This window comes from Urocampus carinirostris, chromosome 6, assembly GCF_059441175.1.
Source record: "Urocampus carinirostris isolate Australia breed hairy pipefish chromosome 6, RoL_Ucar_1.0, whole genome shotgun sequence".
Classification (NCBI taxonomy): domain Eukaryota; kingdom Metazoa; phylum Chordata; class Actinopteri; order Syngnathiformes; family Syngnathidae; genus Urocampus; species Urocampus carinirostris.
The window spans coordinates 31363484-31383640 of record NC_142354.1 but is presented as its reverse complement, the minus strand read 5'-3'; the positions used below and the strand labels follow the sequence as shown (position 1 = coordinate 31383640).

At 38.5% G+C, this 20157-nt stretch overlaps 1 protein-coding gene across 1 annotated transcript in view; it reads right to left on the bottom strand.

Annotated features, from left to right (window-relative positions):
* Positions 1 to 9668: 9668 nt before the first annotated feature.
* The window catches only part of LOC148364563 (protein kinase C delta type-like), a 20918-nt gene continuing 10429 nt past the window's right edge, over positions 9669 to 20157 (bottom strand). Inside the window, exons 3-17 of the mRNA XM_088338709.1 lie at positions 19136 to 19408; positions 17584 to 17752; positions 16946 to 16977; positions 16774 to 16859; positions 16375 to 16504; positions 16168 to 16268; positions 15402 to 15483; positions 15143 to 15258; positions 13847 to 14020; positions 13694 to 13785; positions 13548 to 13610; positions 12911 to 13049; positions 12310 to 12498; positions 11074 to 11205; positions 9669 to 11003 (exon numbers count right to left, since the gene is read on the bottom strand). Of these exons, the coding sequence (XP_088194835.1) occupies positions 10845 to 11003; positions 11074 to 11205; positions 12310 to 12498; positions 12911 to 13049; positions 13548 to 13610; positions 13694 to 13785; positions 13847 to 14020; positions 15143 to 15258; positions 15402 to 15483; positions 16168 to 16268; positions 16375 to 16504; positions 16774 to 16859; positions 16946 to 16977; positions 17584 to 17752; positions 19136 to 19408 (1937 nt within the window). The 3' untranslated portion in view covers positions 9669 to 10844. The remainder of the gene's footprint in view (positions 11004 to 11073; positions 11206 to 12309; positions 12499 to 12910; positions 13050 to 13547; positions 13611 to 13693; positions 13786 to 13846; positions 14021 to 15142; positions 15259 to 15401; positions 15484 to 16167; positions 16269 to 16374; positions 16505 to 16773; positions 16860 to 16945; positions 16978 to 17583; positions 17753 to 19135; positions 19409 to 20157) is intronic.

Genomic DNA, 20157 nt, shown 5'->3' with positions numbered 1-20157 from the left:
CTGGGGGTATTGCTTTTTTTCTTAAAGTTCAGCATTCCATATTCAAGATCAAATGAATAATCCAATTCCCACCGCAACCTTGATGTAAATCTCCAAGAGAAATCAGATTTCTGGTCTGAGAAAGCGTACCACTCGGATCCTCGAGATTTCCAATTGCTCAAGGAATCAAAAATTTTTCCCCAGGAGGGGAAAAAGCTGCTCTTTAAAAATAGCCCAAAAAGAAATACTTGATATACTTTATATTAAACTTTGCGGCAAAAAAGCCTGAAAGGGGCAACTACTTGTAGCCGGAGCTAGTTACAAATATATTGTGAATTTAGTTTCAATGTAAAAATATAATCGTCAGAGACATCAAAAAATAATAGAGATCACAAATTTTATTTAGATGTTTCAATCCATTACAATGAGCAATATTTTTTCGTGCATCAAAGCAACTACAAAGAGAAACAAAAACAAAACTCACCAAAAGTCGTCTTAATCTGTTTTTTTGTCCATTGTGTATCGCACTGTCACCGGGTGGAGTCAAGTCAAGTCATGTTTATTTGTATAACCTTTAATCACAAAGAGTCTCAAAGGGCTGCACAGATCAAAGACTATTGCAAACTACAGACTATTATTACACCATCCCCTGATCTAAAACCTACATGAGGGCAAGGAAACACTCAAAAACCTCAACATGAGGAAAATAAAGAAACCTTGAGAAGGGACCGCACATGAGGTAATCCCCCCTTCCAGGATGACCAGGAATGGATGTTGTAATAACAATTAATACACAGATATCGTCAAAATGAAATATAAGTCATTCATAAGCTATAGAATAGAAGTATATTTTAAGCCTGGATTCAAACAGTTCCACTTAGGTTGCAGATCGAATCTCAGGGGGTAGAGGATTCCACAACATCAGGGCCTGAATGGAGAACGCTCTCGAACCTGCGTATTTCTTCTTGGCTCTTGGGCTCACCAGTAGACCAGCATTTTCAGAGCGAAGGCCCCGGACCGGAACATAGAGGGAAATTAGATCTGAAAGATAAGAGGGAGCAAGTCCATGCATAATTTTGTATAATAACAACAGTATAAAAGGAAAGATTTATTTTTCCGATTTCGAGCAAAAACTTGCTAAATATTGCGATGATGATCTCGGGTCCTCTCCATGGTCTACACTGGCATGCGTGTTCCGCCCGCAGCGAGAAATGATAAAAGAATGGCTATTGGCACACACTACGATGTCCATGATGTATTTTATTTTTCTGTAACTCTCTTTCTAAATGGGATTACATAAGACTTATCAGATCACCGTGTAAGAGGAAAGACAGACTGTTCCATATGTTACGTCTTCCGTTACAATTTAACGACTATGGAAAAAAAAGTCTGGTTGTTAACATCTAAGAAACAAAATACGAGATGTTCCATTGAAAATAATTGTTTCTTTTTTCAAAGTGTGAAAAAGTTTAATAAAGATATTAATGTTAAAGCCCCTCCATATGACCACTGTTTGTGGACGAAACCCAGTGCCAAATGAGAGTAGTAGCAAGATGACAGACAACCATGGCAGAGACTTCTAGGTAGGGTTTCCACTATGTAAAACAACTAAACATTATTATGATAGTTCATAGAGCAGCACGGCAGCTAAGTGGTTAGCGTGTCCGCGGCATAGTTCTGAGGTCATGAGATCGAACCTTTCGGTGTGGAGTTTGCATGTTCTCCCCGTGCTTGCGTGGGTTTCCTCCGGGCACTCCGGTTTTCTCCCACATTCCAAAAACATGCGTTTCAGGTTAATCGTCTGGTTTAAAGTGTCCCTAGGTATGAATGAGCGGGCGAATTGTCTGTCCCTTTGTGCCCTGGGACTGGCTGGCAACCAGCTCAGGGTGTCCCCTGCCCACTGCCCAAGGATGGCTGGGATGGGTTCCAGCACCCCCACGACCCTACTGAGGATAAGCGGTGCAGATAATCGATGGATGGATAGATGATAGTTCATTTTGTTGGCCTGGTATTCAAATCAATATATTTGTGTTTGCTTTTTCACTAAATAAAAGTTGTTTGTACCATTACGAGACACTGAATACTACATACTGTCCCTTTAAATATACATTTTGTTCTGCTGACTAAGAAACTGTAACACATATCTTTCGACACTGTCACTGGGTGAAAAGTGTCTGGTCGGAAAACTGTAAATAAATAGTGTAACCCTTAATCACAAGATGTCTCAAAGGACTGCGCAGGTTACAATGACACCATCCCCTGATCTAAGACCAACAGGCGAGCAAGGAAAAACTCAAAAACCTCAACATAACAAAAATAAAAATCCTTGAGGAGGGGCCTCAATAGTGCTAATCCCCCTTCCGGGATGACCAGGGTGCAATAGATTTAGCATTGGGTAACAGTTCACAAAACATAGCTGATAAGACTGACGATGGGTTCAAAGTACTTCAATAGAATATTGTGCTTGAAATATATAACTTTGAAATTTATCATTTAAAGCCAAAAGAAACATTTATTATCAATGTTTTTATCGTGATATCTAAATTCTACATTCACAAGTGCAAATTTATGGGTAGAAAAATCTCTTTCACTGCCTTTCAATGTGAAGTAAAACAATACCTTTTTTCCCCATGACCAGAAGGACATTACAGCCCATAATATTTATGAAGAGTTTGGCATTTTTATGTCACCTACATGTTCTCCGCCTGGTATGTTTCTAGTTTTCTTGTCATTTGGATTGTTTTTACGCTTTGGGTCGAACGTTAAAGCTCCAATGTATAATATTTGACCACTAGATGGCACTGTGTTGTGCCTCAGAGCACAGCGTGGCGACATCCTGCCAGACAAACATGGTGGCGACTTCTAAATAGGGATTCCACTGCCTCGACCTATGATTTTTTTATCAAAATTTAAAAAAAAAAACACAAGTATGATAGTTCTTTTTTTAAAGTTAATTGTTTGTACTCCTGAGAGGCACTTAATATAACACCCTGTCCCTTCAACGCAGGGGTGTCAAACTCATTTTAACTCTGGGGCCACATGATAGAACAAACATTCTGTCAGGGGCCGGACTAGTAGATTAAAGAGAAAGAAAAAGAGAGATATAGAAATAAGAGAAAGAGGGAGGGAAAAGGAGAGAGGGCAGGACAAAGAAATAAAAAGAGAGAGAGGGAGAGAGCGCGAGAAACAAAAGAGATAAAAAGTCGTGAGAGAGGGGGAAAAGAAAGGGAGAGGAGTAAAGAAATCCAAAGAGAAATAGAAAGACAGAAGGAGAGAAAAGAAAGTGTAGGAAGAGAGAAAGAGAAAAGGAAAAAAGGAAGTTAGAGCAAAAGAAGTTAAAAAGACACAGAGAGAGAAAGAGACAAAGAGCAACAAAGGAAGAGAAAAAGAGAGACACAGGGAGTGAAAGAGACAGAAAGTGGGAGAAAAGGGGTGGAAAAGAGAGAGAGAGAGAGAGAAAGAAAGAAAAATAAATAAAAGTACAAGGTCTTTGTTCGAGGCACCTCGCTTTGGCAACATCAAGTTGACATATTTCAACCTGCAGCTCATTTTTCGCTTCTTCTTCAATCGCTTAGGGGCCCGCGGGTCGCCTGTTTGACACCTGGGCGTTAACGTCACATCGCAACGGAATTCCTGTATCCAAGTGTCTACTCGTTTTGTTTGAAAGCGTGTTTCCGGTTTGGAAGGCCCGATATTCTGTCAGCTTGACGCACTTATGTCCACGACCTCATTCCAATATGGCACAAACGGCTACTGCGCATGCGCGGTGGTATATGCCTACGAACCCGGCTACATTTCCATTTTCACGCACACAATAAAAATGTCCACGCGTGAACATCTGCTACGCGCACTAAAGATAACTGTCAAAAGTTGAGCGAATTACACACATACATATTAGCAACGAGTGTTATTATTGATGTTTAGAGAAGTATCCCTATCAATCATGAGTGTGTTCAATTCCCAGCGGATGATTGAAGTGTAATAAATCGCCCCCCGGCCCCCGAAATGGACCCACTTTCGACAACTATAAAAACACGTGTCACAAAAAAAAGGAAGAGAAAGCTTTTAGTTTCGTTTTGTAACGTTAATCGTCTTCATTTCTGACCGTTGCGCAAGAGGAAAGCTCCGCGATCGTCTGAATTGACAGGAAATGTCTTTCGAAATGGAAAATGGTGCGCTTGTGCTGTAATGAAATTTCAATTCGGGGGTATAAATTATGGGGAGGGGGTATTGAAAAAAAAAAGGGGGGGGGGGTCGTGCAGTAGAAACTGCTGGAAATGTTGCACCGCCAATGCAACGCCAACAAGTTCAAGCGGTCTGCGTCACGAAATTGACTTTCTTTTGTTCGATAAAAGCGCAAAATGAATGTATTTTTCCCCCCTCGTGGTTCAACAAGCAAACCGTTTTGGATGCCTCCTGCAAACAAAAGGAAGAATGGAGAAATACATCTCGTGGTCGTGATGCGCCGAGATGGAAAAGCACAACCGTCATAAATTCAAAGTGCTGCAGCAAAGCCATTTGCTCTTGCACCAAAATTTAAAAGGCGTTTTGAGAAAGAACTGGTGAAAACAAGAGTAAATTCATTCGGGTTTTCATTTAAAAAAAATAATTCAGCTTCTCTCCCGTTCCCTTCCGCATCTCCACCCAGCCCAGTTTCCCGATTGTCTATCATTTTTCATACGTTTTGTTCCTTTTCACTTCTATTTTATTTCTATATTTTTGACTTTCCTCTTTCTCCCGATGCTTTTTTTACACGTTCCCCTTTTATTTCCTTCCCCATTTTCTTTTGACCCCCCGTTTTCATTTCACCTTTTTTCTTCCTTTAGTTTTTGTTCCTTGTTCCCCCCAAAACATCTTCCTTTTATTTCTCTCCCATATCCCCTTCTCCACCTGCAAAGTTATTATTTCCCCTTTTTGTCCTCCCGCTTCTTTTTCCTTGTTTTTTTCCTTGCTCTCATTTTCTTCCTTCCCCTTCTCTTTCACCCCTTCCCACCTTTTTATTCCTTTTAGTTTTTTTCCCCATTTTTTCTTCTATTTCTTTACCCTCCCCCCTTCCCTAGTTATCATTTACTCTTCTCCTTGTTCCTCCCTTTTTCTTTTGTTCCTAATATTTCCTCGTTTCACTTTTATTCCTTCCCATATTTTTTTTCTCTAATGCCTTTTTGCCTTTTTCTTAAACTCGTTTTTTTCTTTCCCCTATTGTATTTCTATTCAGTGTGTGATATTTGACCACTAGATGGCACTGTGTTATCTGGTGCAAGCGCCAAGGAACACACCGTGGCGGCACGATGCCGGGCAAACATGGCGGTGACCGAAGTGGGGATTCCACTGCCTACAAGAAATACAAATTTATCAACCTGTCTAAAAAAAAATATATATAATAATAAAAACAATGATATGACAGTTTGTGTATTTTTGCCGAGTATTCAAATCAATGTTATTTTTTTGTAGGAATGAAAGTTTTTCTGTACCACAATGAGGCACTAAATATTACACAGTCCCTACAATGGTCTATTCTTTGTTTTCTTATTTATCTTCTCTAGATTTTTCAGTCGTTCTTCCTTTTTTTAATTCCCTTTGCCCATTTTCCCTATTTTCTTTTTGTTCTTTTCTCTCTTTTCAACCCATTTTTCTTCTCCCTGTTTTTTTTTTATTTCTCACACAAATTTTGACAGAGGTTTGATTCCACCATCATACATCAACACAAACACAAAACATATACACTTGACACACCCATAAATAACAGAAGGAACAACAGGGGAAAAAAACGATAAAAAAATGTTAATACAGTACAGTCAATAAAATAAAAATGGGGGGGGGGGGGGGGGGGTGTTTAGTCATCAAGTAAAATTTGTGTGATAAGCTTCCATCTTTTCTCGAATTGATCGAGTTTCAGTTGAAGTCTTGCAGTGATTTTTTCCATAATCTACAATTGCTTTAATTTGTCCCTCCATTGTGTTATGTCTCCCCGTTTTAAATTCACACATTTTCTTCCTTTTTTTCTCTGCATGTACGGGAGCCGTCAGCTGACATTTCTTAAGGATAAATCAATTTGAATTCTTAAATTGTTATGTCTTTTCGTTCTGTGTACATTGTTACACAGAATGACAATACAAGGAAATTATTATTATTATTACTATTATTATTATTATTATTATTCACTCACACGTTTATTTTTTGTTTTTTCTATTTGCACCTCCGACGCCAGGCGGCGCAAGTTTTCCACGGACCCCAAAAAAACAACAGGTCTGCAGAATCTCTAGTTGCAGTTACAGCACCTGACCGCTAGGTGGTTACAGAGAGCAGGTGTCGACTGTACTAGAAAAGCCTAGGGCAAATAGCAGTTTGAAAGCATATAGGCAGCCCAAGCCTTCATGGGGCCCTAAGCAAAATCCAATTTGGGGCCCCCTTTTAATTGATCATTTGCATATGTAGCGTATCTCATTCCATGTTCTACTCTTATTACAAATCTACTTATACTATTCTTGCACTACAGTCACTTTCCATTGTGTTTGATCTTATTTTCATCTTATTGCCTTAACTTATCTTGAGTTAATCTTGTATTTGTATCTTTTAATATTCGTAATATTATTTTATGTATACATTGATAGAGTTTTAGTTCTACTAGGCCAGGGGTCGGGAACCTTTTTGACTCAAAGAGCCATAAAAGCAAAATATATTAATTTTATTTTGGGAAAGAGCCACAGCATATATATTATGAGACAAATTTACTAAATTGCTAAATCCGCGCCCCAGACAAAATCTTAGTCTTCAGCACATTTATTTGTGATGATTTGATAAAAATTATGAAAAGAGAATAATGCCAGAGCCCGTGTCCCAAAATCAACAAAAATACCACTTTAAACTTGTCTCTTTCTTGCAATTCCTCAAGATCGGTTAAACTCATTTTGACCCTTTTTTTTCATACATAATGGTTTCAAAACCAGATGCAAGCAGTTATTTTGTAAAAACGTCACAACATTCTGCAAACAGGGAACCTGATGTGCTTACCTTTGGCGCAGACGGTGTAGGGCGAGAGATGGGAGTGCTTGCACTCATCCCTCCCACTCACCCAATCAAATAACTTTAAATTCTCTTCCGGTGTTTTGGCGTATTTACAGTTTGTTCTGTGGTTTTCATCATAAGGTATATGAACACTGAACACAGATAATATAGAGAGCTTTTATATAAAGGATTCTTGTTTTACAGCCAAAACAAGTTTTTTTTGGGTGGGACACCTTGACTGTAAATTGTAGTGAAAAACGTGCCCTATATATTCTGCGATGAATTAAGCTTTGGTTTGGCTTTGCGTGTATCTGAACTGGGTAAATAGCTCAAGTTTTGAACGAGATGGAAAAAATTTGCATGCTATCAAATTTGTCTCTGAGCCACAGGTTCTCATAGAAAGAGCCATATATGGCTCGCGAGCCATAGGTTCCCGACCCCTGTATTAGGCTGACAACTATGTGGACAGCAAAGTAAGAATTTAATTGTGTTTTTTACTGTGCATATGACAATAAACACTTTGCATTTGAATTGAATTATACTACATGTGAGATTGTAATACAGGCCATGGAAGCAGATATTTGCAAATTTGAAGTACAATTCTTCCAAATTTGGCACAATGAGTCTCAAAGGGCTGCACAGACCAGATTATTGCAAACTACAGACTATTATTACACCATCCCCTGATCTAAAACCTACACGAGGGCAAGGAAAAACTCAAAAACCTCAACATGAGGAAAATGAAGAACAAATCTAGGCCATCTTAAAGTTACAAAATGAACAATTATTTACAGCAAACACAATTTATTTTTTGGGGTTTTAAATTAACTACAAAAATAAATGTACTGAATTTAAACTCCAACCAATACCTAAATATATAAATGCACAGAGGTAGCTAAAACAAGGTAACAAAAATTATTTTTGTTTTGAAAGAGCTGCAACAATAATTGTACAAAAACTGATTTTTTTTTTCCATCATTCTTTCTTCCTTTTTCTCTTTTCAACACCTGAAAGTTATGTTCTTTTTGCGACATTGTGTAGTCAGAATGCACACGAGGACTCTTTGTTAACATAATATATATTTTTCTAAATCAACTTATATCTGACAGTATATATGAATAATTACTTACACATGAAATTATTCTTATATATATATATATTCAGTATATAAATATATACAAGTTAACTGCTCTTGGGGGCCCCCTAGTGGTCGCAAGCCCTAAGCAGCCGCTTAGTTCGCATATGCCTTGGGCCAGTACAGATGCTCCCCTACTTACGACCATTTGACTTCCGATAAACGGTAGATACGAACATTTCTTTCGGGATGTCGAAAAATATCCGGACATTGCTGTAAGTTAGATTTTGTATAGTGTGCGCCTTTTTCAGAGTACGGGACATTACTGTAGTGCTTCTTTCCGCCGCTACCGGCATGTGGCGCTGTGAGAGCTCACCCAGCATCCACCCCGAAGAAGAAATCCGCTTCCTCTTCCTAGTTTGTGTGTAAACATCTCTCCTTCACCTGCTCATTATCATACCCCTGCCACCAATGTAGCATGTCGTTATGTGTGGGTAATGAATTGCTCCTCCTTCATGAAAAAACATTCAGAAACACTTCCGGTCTTCTTTAGAAAGCGACAACCGTCAGCACCAGTTTATTGTAAACACACCAAACTCTCTCTAAAACTAAACTCTCGCGCTCCCATACACTCTCGCACCAACTCTCGCGATATTCGTCACCCTACTGACATTATTCATGCACACCTTACATTCTACGCCTACGCTATCTCCAGCACGCGAAGAACTTTTATGTTTAATATCTCGTGCATCCATTCAATATGGTTGGTGTAAAGGTGAGGCGAGTCGTTTTTTTTTTTTTTAAATAAAAGTGGAATAAGAAAGCTTGATGCGGTTGAGAAAACGCTTTTTTTCTCCCACTTTTTACCACAGAGGAGTAAGTAAGTAAAAATCAACTTGATTTCTCTTTACAGAGCATATTATTTTATGAAATGTTTACTTTTTAGTACAAAACAATACAAGACACTTATATAAACCTCGAACATACAAAATACACCACTGAAGCAACTTACGAACGATCCGGAACCTATCTCGTCCGTAAGTAGGGCAGTGTCGATACAAGATCACCGCTCTTGGGGGCCGCCTAGTGGTCGCAGGACCCTAAGCAGCTGCTTAGTTCGATTATGCCTTGGGCCAGTAAACATATTTTGTTAAAAAAGGAGAATGAGACCATTAATAATTACTCCAACACAAGTATTAAGCAGGGCAGCACGGCGGCGCAGTGGTTAGCGCGTGTGCGGCACAGCTCTGAGATTGTGAGATCAAACCTTCCTGTGTGGAGTTTGCATGTTCTCCCCGTGCTTCCCTGGGTTTCCTCCGGGCACTCCGGGTTCCTCCCACATTCAAAAACATGCATGTCAGGTTAATCGACCGGTCCAAATCGTCCCTAGGTATGTATGAGCGAGTGAGTTGTCTGTCCGTGTGTGCCCTGCGACTGGCTGGCAACCAGTTCAGGGTGTCCCCTGCCTACTGCCCTAAGTGGCCGAGATGGGCTTCAGCACCCCCGGGACCCTACTGAGGATAACCAGTGCAGATAATGGATGGATGGATGAAGTATTAAGCAGAGAAAAAGAGACATATGAACAAAAACGCACCTTAGAAACCAGATCAGGGAAAAGACATGTTTATTTATAATATGTAAAAGTACAATATGAATTAAGTACAGCGATAATACAAAGGGGAGATCATTAATGTCCGAGTAATTTAATCAAAAACGACGCATATTAACAGGTAGTAGCAAACCATTTCTCTAACAGTTTAGTTTAGCTGTGCTAATAATTTAAGTAGGCAGTTTTATTTCATGCATCTGAATAGCGACCCAAAAAAAAATTCCATATTTTGTTGATGCACTTTCATTTATCCACATTGTGCAGTTATATAAACTTAATTGACTGCAATGTTTACTTTTTAACATATTGCCTGGAGAGGTTTTGTTTGTTAGAGAAATACAGCTTTGTGGTAAGAATTCAAATTTAAAAACAAACAGGGTAATGTGATATTAACTGATTTGTGTTTTTTACAAAATAGATTTCAACATACAGGACTCAAATGACAGGGTTTATTGTGATCATTTGGTTAAAAAGACACACAGAAAGAACAGTGTTCTGATGACAGATATTTTTGTCGTATTTCACAAAATTTAAATATTTTCTTTAATGTTTGTAACTGGAATTTAAAATAGATGAAAATGAGAACATTATTACTTAAAATGAGCAGAATGATCTCTCAACAAGACATTATGATTGGATTTAGGGAGTAGTTTTTGACTTATTGAAGTATTTTTTTTTTCAGTGAAAAGAAAAAACACCTCATCTAGAAATGTTTAAGTATAATTATTTACATTTTCAAATATATATTTTTTATAATGAAAACAAAAAATAAAAAAAGTAAATTAATAGATCAAAATTAATCTGCTCAAAAGATATTTCAAGAATATACTGCATTTTTTTTAGGACAAAATAGCTAAATGAGAAAAAAAAAACTGAAAATAAGCAAAATGATCTGCCATCAGGACAATGTAACTGTATTTGGAGAAATATAAAATTTTACACGTTTTGCCATGTTTCACTTTTTTTTCTTGTGCGAAAGAACAAGATCAAATACAGTTATGATTATTGTTACAATAATATATAAAGAACTTCCCTTAATGACACAAATCTAGTGTTTTCACATCCTTATAGAGGTATTCATTGAATTCAAACACGAATATAAAAGAAGCTCAAGCTTCTACAAGAGTGTATTAGTATTTGAGTGACGGAGGTACCGTGTGTGGCAATGCCGTCTTTTCATTTGGTTATGAGATGTTCCAGTTTGGGATTGACAAAAGAAAATCCGGCAAATGCCGACTGATCCATGGAGTCGATGAGGTTCTTGTCGGCTTGCGAGAGACGAGGCTTTTCGCTCAAGAACTCTCGGTCGAAGTTGCTGCAGTCGCTCGCGGATTTCTGCAGACCGGGAGATTTTGATAAGAGTTTTTTTTTTGGGGGGGAAGCACAAAACAGAACCGATTCCTACCACTTTGGGCTTGAAAGGGGGCACCACTTCTCTCTTCTCTAGAGCGGACCAGTTGATGCCTTTGAAGAAGGGCTGCAGACGGATGTCTTCGTTAGTCACGCCAAGCCGACGGGTAGGATCCCGCTCCAACAACTAGAAAATTGACGGGAAAGAAGCGTATTCAAGAAGGAAAAATCTTTAATTACTGTAATCCCGGACTACTTTATGGTAGTCCCATTTCATCTGGACGGACGAAAGCATGACCAACTTAGGTGCCTAACTTGTTTGGGTGTTTGGGCAATGGGGTTGGCCATGGTCCATACATTTTTGCGTGTGTTTTTTGCTATTTTTTTCCCCTTTTATTTTCTTTGTTATTGTGTGTGTTTGTCTTGCTGTTGGTCACCTCTCTTGAGGGATATGGCCAAGGTAGATAGATAGATAGATAGATAAATAGATAGATAGAACATATTGAGCAATAGAGAGCATTTATGGCAAATCTAGTGGCTCTTTATCCTCCGTTCTTTCTACCCAAAATGTATCGCACCCGTCCAGCTGCTATCAAATATACCTGATCACATATTGTTGGGAGCGGAGGCTGCCAGTGTGCACAATTGTAAGGCCTGGTGGCTGTTATTTTCCTGTTCTTTCCACCCAACATGAACCTTACCCATGCAGCCCCGATCCACTGAACAGGGACCTTCAGCGCACTTTTGTCAAGGCTTGCAGCTCTTTTTTGGCCGTTTTGTCCACAAAAAGTAAGCTTTACTCATGCAGTCGCAATCAATTATCCCTGATTGCATATTACTGTGAGCAGGAACCGTCAGAGTGCACTTTGGTCAAGGCAGACGGCAATTTTTTACTGTTATTTCCATCTTAAATTAACTGCAATCGTGCGGCTGCAATCTATTCTCCATATTGATGCGAGTAGGTACCAGCTAAAGGCTTATGCCAGAAGGCGTGCTGTTCTGGATCCCAATCATGACATGCGGTCATGGCAGCGATCTATTATCCCAAGAGCATGGGAAGGCAGAGCCCTTTTTTGTTTTCAGTTCGGGCTGCTGAACTATACCAATATGGCCCGCCCACAAGGAACTGCCCTGTTTTGGCCGTGATACATTATCCCTGGTAGACTATTAATAATTACGAAGACCAGCAGAGTGTTAATTAAAAACGGGGAGTTCTACTCCTGAGATTTGGATTGTGGTCCCCATTAACTTCGATAAATGAAGGAGTACTACCAATTAATTTTAAAATCACCTGTTCAAGCAATCTCCTGGCCTCCTTGGAAATCCAGCGAGGGTAGTGAGGAGTGTCAGAGCGGATGGACTCAAAAAGTTCGTCTTCGTCGTCTCCTTGGAAAGGCGATTGGCCGATCAGCATTTCGTAGACAAGCACGCCGAAAGACCACCAGTCCACGGAGAAGGTGTACTTCTGCCCTAAGAGGATCTGACAACACAAAATAAAGAAAGGCACACATTAAGAAGGATGGCATTGAAATTGGAAAGTCAAATAAATCAAACCGAAAGACAGCTTGTCTGATTGTTTTGGAATCAAACTTAAAATAACTTTAATATGCATATCGGATTTATCAGCATTTTTCAATTAATTAAACTACCTTTATATTGGACTCTATTAAAAAGTACACAATAAAAGGAAATGATTTGGGTTTTTGGGACACTGGAATAAAATTGCTTTGTAGATATACTGGTATATTTCATTTTATATATATTATTAGAAATATTTATACATATTTTTTTCAAATAAGTACATGAATTATTATGACTTAAAATAGTTTACAGAAATACCAAATGCCACAAACAATAAATATTAAGAGCAACCAGAACACCAATTACCGTACCTCAGGTGCAATATAGTCCGGCGTCCCACAAAACGTAGAGGCCTTGAGATCTACAGAAATGTTCTCCTTGCACATGCCAAAGTCCGCAATTTTGATGTGCCCGTCTTTGTCCAGCATTACGTTGTCAAGCTTCAGATCTCTGTGGATTAGAATTTCATAATTTGTATTTAATGTTCAAATGAAATGATCTTGCATCCACATTGCAAATGTTTCAGGGAGATTATTTATTAAAATCTTCAAATATTCATTAAACTCTAAAAACAAGTTTGTGTGTAACCCAATATGGGTCAAAAGTGGATCAATCCACCAGTTTTTTTTTTACCCACAAGCAACTGCAAAAATCGGAAACGTGAAACAATCGGACATTTAATATAAGACGTAAACAAAAGCTTGGGTCATTTCTTATGATCCAAATTTAAAATAAGATGTATTTTTTTAATATACACAGGGAGTTTGTTAAAAATGAACAACAAATTTTGATTAAGCTCCTCCCATATTGTGTTTTTTATTTAAAATAACCTAAACAATTGGGTTGGGTTTTATAAAAACAACCCCCCAAAAAATATTTTTGTTTATTTCTCATTTTTTATGTTAATTTAAGGTTTTATTTATTACTATAAGCTCGGGGAACATGTACCTGTAGATAATTCCCTTTGCGTGGAGGAACTGCAGTCCCACAATGATTTCAGCAGCATAAAATCTGAAAGTTGAGATACAAAACTGTCACAAAAATATGCCATTCTACGCTTATTTGACCAAAGTCATTACGTAATCATCACTTACGTGGCACGTGTGAGATCAAAGCGTCCTTTTTCTTGGATGTGGAACATCAAGTCGCCTCCGTTGAGGTACTCCATGACGAAAAACAGATGCTCCTGGGTAAAGAAAAAACCTGGTTAGCATATTGTTCCAGACTAAAAGTGTGATGTCACTCACTTTTGTTTGGAAGGTGGAATAAAGGTGCGTGAGAAATGGGTTCTCCCAGGCCAGGGCGAGAACTCTCTTCTCCACCATGGTACACTCCACGTCGTCATCCATGAGGACCACGTCCTTCTTAAGGACCTTTACAGCGTAGTACTGGCCCTGGCCCTTGAGCTCAGCTAGCAGCACCTGAGAAGTCAGATTGATTAAACGAGTGAGATTAGTGCACATCTTTTTAGAGCCCTAGTGAATATTATATAGCGACCCCCATTGGATTAAAAGGGCAACATCCAAAGGCCAAGGGAAAGGAAGACAGGAAAATAACTGGGCCAAGAACAATGAATGGACTGGTGCCGACAGTGCCAACTTAAAACTAATAAGCAAAAACATACTTGCACTATCTCATGAGCACTGTTTGTTAAAACAATCATACGTTTATAAGGCCTTGCTCGTGATGTTTGAAAAGTCTCATCATTCAGGTATCTTCAACAATTTTTCCACTGTTTCTCTGGCCACTTATGTTAGCTTCTTGGCTGCAGACTATGACTCGCCGCTAGTGGTTGTTTTTAGGTGCTCCATTTAAGTCAGTGGTTGTTGAAAAGGAAATGTTGAAAGCCATCTTGGACCCAAAAAACGAAAAAATATGTTTGGGGTAACGAAAAATGTAAAGCTTTACATAATCCATAAAAGGAAGGCAACGCATTCTGCATATTTATGTACTGTATATATCTGTAGTCACTAGAAAACGTTAAGAATATTTGTGTCATGTTTGTCCTTCTACAGAAACCATATCACTTTCATGTATCAAACATTTTTGAAAAAGCACCAGGGAGCTACTAGGAAGCGCCAAAGAGTCGCAAGCTTGCTTTGTCATGCAAGAGAATGTTTTAGGCATCTTTGACTTTTGTCAACTTTTACCTTCTTTAGCCACTCTGGTTAGCAACTTGGCTACAGCTTATGGCCCCGCTTACCGCAGTTTGTATTGTTAGCTCCTCATGCTTCAGTTACATTGATCTCAAGTGGTGAATAAACTACATACTGTCACTTTAAACTCACCTCATCTGCAAAGACAAAATTGTTTCATTTGTGCTGTTGTAGCACCATTCAGTGGCTAGTTAATAATGCAGTTTAATTTGTCCACTGTGAAAGTTATGACTACAATTCAGCCAATTTTAAATATATTTTTTTGTACTTTACCAATAAGAAATTAAAAAATAAAATCCTACAAATAAATACATGCAAATAGTGGTAAATTATTCCACACTGTCACTTTAAACTAGTGACGTGAAATTGAGTATACAATCCACCCACCTTTCCAAAACTGCCTTTGCCCAGGACCTTGTGGAAGATCAGATGGTTGAGGGTGAGGTGTGTTCGCTTCACAGAAGGTACAACAGAGCCGTCGCTCACTTTGCCATTCTTACCAGCTGTGATAAGATACAGTAATAAAAAAAAAAAACTGGACTTGTATATGAATAAACAAAGTTAATGAGCTTGAAAACGTTTTTTTGTCAAAGAATATTGACAGTTTTAAAGTTTTAACAGTTTTAATGCAATGACAACATCCTACCACCGGGATCTGTTGTTCCACGGACATCTTGGTAGATTCCAATATCTGGAGGAGTGGAGTCCTCGGACTTTTTCAGAGATTTCTGGGATGCAAAATGCAGTGAATGGTCATTCTTTTTTTCGATCACTTTCTTTTCGGTCAGCATAAAACAAGAAATGGAAGATGCTGTTTTATTTGTATCATCGGTCATTTGATCATTTCTGAAGTTTTTATGGTAAAATATTTTCAAAATTATCAGATAATGTTGTTCATTTTAAATGTTATTTATTTCATATTTTACAAAAAATTGTATACAAATAAATGAGGAAACCTATCTTCCAGTGGAACAAGACATTTGAGAGTAATTTACAATTCAACTACATAGAATAATATGACTCGTTCCCTGCCATTGACAGCTATAGCTGTCATTGGAATCAACTACTTCAATCTCATGGACTTATATAGATGTTCATGACAAATATAAATACAAGAGAAAAAAATATATATAACTAATTTGCAACTATTGACAGCCACCATTATTTTCTCCCATAAAAGGTTGTAGACGTCAATGACAAAATGGAACTAGTTTGCTGCTATTGGCTATAAACATTAATGACAATAAAACTCCAAGAAAAATAATTAACTTGTTTGCTGCCATCTGTATTTACATTCATTCCCATCGATGGCTATAAACAACTTTAAAAGTGACTAAGTCATTGAATTACTAAAATATTAACTTTTGTGTGCATTATTATATCAGCAACCTACAATATTGTGCAGCACTAACCTGCGAGACTTGTGAGAGAGCTTCAGCCAAGAGCTTCTGATTGATCCCACAAAGATTGGCCACTTTCTTCTGACAGTAACTGTGAACGTTCATGCCACAATCTGATGGGGAGAAAACACAACTGACGAACAAGTGAAGTAGCAACACAACACAAAATGATAAAATAGCAACAAATGTTTTGTTTTTTTGCCAAAAGGATGTACCCACCTTCACATTTAAGGCCTTGTCTGTAGAGCCCCCAAAGCAGGCTGCCACAGTGGTCACAGAACGTGGGACCTCTGTAGTTATTGTACTTGAAGCGATGCGGCATGTCGATCTTGAAGCGCTCTTTCTGGAACTAAATATAGATATAATATACCTTGTTATTGTGAAGATTGAAAAGGGCTTTAAGAAAAGAATTTGACAAACAAATGTTTCAGTCTTTTAAAATCAGAACGTTTTGTTAATGTAAATATGTCCAAAATATATACATATTTGTCCCCCAAAATTCATAAATAGCATGTTTTTTGCCAATATTGAAATCACTAAGTTCTGTCTTCAACATGGAAAATAGACAATTTTCATACACTGTCTCTTCAACCACCCGAACTAATTTCCTATACTCACCATCGTATCGCGACTGTTTGCTGCAGTTCCAGTGCACCTGCCGATGATCTTGTCAATGCATTTCTTGTGAATTGCTGCATTGCATTCTGGGAAGGATAAAACAACAATTTTTGGGGGGGTGTACTAAAATGTGCATATTTGTTCAACTGGTAGAAGGGAAAAATATACTCACGTCTGCACTTGTAGCCTTGCTTTTTGAGTCCCCTGAGTGGAGGAGGAATAAAATACAATTTGTGAGTACACGATCATGTAAATAATAAAAGCACTGTTATTAACAACTATTTTACATATATATATAAAATCATAGTGTAATTTGCACCAGTGTGCGTAAATGCTTTTCATCATATGAAAAACTGCAACACATCTTTTTTGATAATAAACATTTAGGCCCCATCAATGTGGACTGAACATGTATACTGAATGAAATAAATAGCCTTTTATTAATTCAATTAAATAATCAGAGGTATAGTAAAAATATTAATTCATAAAATGTGGAATCATTTAAATAACGCAGTCTTGCGTGACTAATATTTTTAAGCTTTTTTTTTGGATTTATTATCTTTATATACATTGAATGTTTTCATACAACCCTTTGAGTGCATTCTGGTGCCTGAAAAGTGCAATGCAAAAATATTTTGAAATCCACATTTGAATGAAGGTAAACATTCGAACTGTTGCTTTTTCATGTATTGCGTTAAAAAAGCAACATGTCGTTGCTGTGACTTGGAGCAGTTGGAATGCAACGAGACTGGTGGATTTCCCTGGTGGCGGAATTTTGTTGTCTCATGATAATCTATTGCAGAAACTCACCAAAGAAACTCCCTGCACACAGAACAGAATGTAGGCTGGTGGAAAAAAGTGGAGGAGAACTCGTGGTTTTTGATGACACGAATCTTGGGCTGCTTGAACGCCCCCCTCCTCTTGTTCAGGGTGGTGAGACCGTCCTCTGGGGAGACTCTCACTGATAGCTGGTTGAAAGCTGTATGAGAAGCATAACATTTTTCACAAGTGGATATGCTTTAAATTTGGACAAAAACAAAATCCAACAAGAGACTAAGCAAAATGTCCCTGAGTATTTTTGTTTTTTATTGTGCTTGAACATTGCAGTGCAGTACTACTGATTAAAATCGAAGCTTGGCACTTCCTGTTCTCAGACAAACTGAGGACCGCTGAAATGACGGAAGTGGCCAGCACTGATTAAAACATGATATTTCTACTCTAAATATGGGCAATGACTTCAAACAAGTACAACAAGCACTCTGTCCGTCTCTTAAACGGCGAGTGTACTCAGAAAAAGTCAATAGAGAAGCAGTAGCTAATGCAAGTCACCAGCGTGGGATCAAAAGTCACTTGCGGAAGACGGTGCAAGAGCCGTGAGAGAGGTAAACAAAGCGGGCAGAACTAAACCCGATAAGGATGAATAGGAGCAGGGGAGGGAGGAGAGTAGTCTTAGAGAGCAAGCTGATTAGAATGACAAGTGGAAAGACTGAATAAAAAGAGAGAGAAAGATAAGCTAATATGCTTCTTTGCCTTATAGTGGCAGCTGCTTATGTTTGGACAGAGCCCCGATGGACTTGGCCAAAAAATGGTGGGACAGAGAAAAGAAGGAGTTAGAAAAAGAGAAAGATAGCGACATACACAGACAAGCAGAAAAAAAAAGACAGAAGGCGAGGGAGAGAGAGAGAGAGAGAGAGAGAGAGACAGATAGGGACATAAAAAGTGAGAGAAAGAGGCGTATTGAGAGATAGAGAGATTAGAGAGAGGGAGAGAGGCAGAGAGAGAGTGAAAGAGACTGGGAGTCAAAGAAAGGGATAGGGAGAGTTGAAGCCTGCAAGAGAGAGTCAAAGACAGAGAGAAAAAGAGAGGGACAGAGACAGACAGGTCTGATGCTTTTTAGGAAACACAGAGTACAAGGCAGAGAGCTGATAAAACAAGGAGTTAAACCCATAGGCAGTCAACCCACCGAAGGCCTTCTTTAATGGGAGGTGCCTGTGAACAAGTATAATCATCTTTGTCAAGAACTTAATGAACTAATGTGACAGCCAAGGAATTAACAAGCTTTTCTTGAAAAAAAAAAAAAATCAATGTCTTACTGTTTTTGTTAAAGTGAGAAACCCACAATGAAAGCGCTAAAAGAGTTAAATGATCACGGTGTTATTCGAAGCTAGGTCGAAGGAATGTTTGAATGCTTAAGAGGAGCCATTTGCGGCCCTCGCAACTAGTTAACATTGCTAGTGCTGGCAGGCCATGTGATCAATAGCATTTGCTAACTGATTTAAATAACGTGATAACAACTTTAAAGACTCGAACACCTGCAAATTACATGACTTTTGAATGCTTTTAGTTTATAAGGTTACCTTACCTGCATCACTGTCCTCTAAGAGATACTGTACAGCAATTTGGACTTTCCCAGAAGGGATCAAGTCCACCCAGAACTCAGCACGAGCGTTGGTCTTGGACTTCTTGCAGCGTTCTGCCAGCACAGATACCCCAACCGTGGCCTTGGCCAAAGCCTCCTCAGCACTTTGCATCAGGACCACTTCTATGACGCGGCCCTCGTAAATATGAGCATCGAAAGTGGATTTCCAGGACGGATACAGAGTGGGCTTCTTCTGGATCAGAGTCTTTCCTCTGTCTGTGAAAAGGGAATGGATTTAGTTTTAGTAGATTTAGGGTAAAAATAGGACAATATGTTACACAAAAGCTCCATTTTGGTGTTTTTCTCACATGGTGTGTCTGTTCCTGCCATTGATTATTACAGAATTGTGTTTTGAGTTAATCTTTGAGTTTACTTGATGACTGTCCTAAGTTTCTTGAAATAGTCCAGCAAGTATGTAGAGCAGACCCCCGGGAGACGGCGTAACCGCCTACAATGCTTTCACTTTACATTATGGAATGTTCTTTTCAGCCCCTCTTTACTGCATTTTCCAGGCTTCACAATGACAACAAATTATTTTGAGTTCCTAAAAACGTACAAAATAAGAACTTTGCAGTGTTCGCTTGCCAATTATGTGCCTCATAAGTTACCTGATGCTATTGGTTTATGTAAAATCAATATGAAATGCTGATAAAATATTGTCTGAACTCCATTCCACAATGCTTGTTGGATTCTGAATATTGTGTGCTATGTAATTACTAGTTACTGCTGTACTGTATTCATCTGCGATGGGTGATAAGGCTTGAAGTGATACTAAAAAGAAGCAAAAAGATTACCCTAGAAACAAGTTTGCAATTATTAGGAAACACAAATGTACACAAATCGTCCCCTTTGCTAAGTTGCATGGCTGTAACCAATCAACAATTGGGACAATTAATAAAAATAAGGAGGTTATTAAAGCAGGTAAATCTTCTAAGGGAATGACGATCCTCGCAAGTGGAAATTTC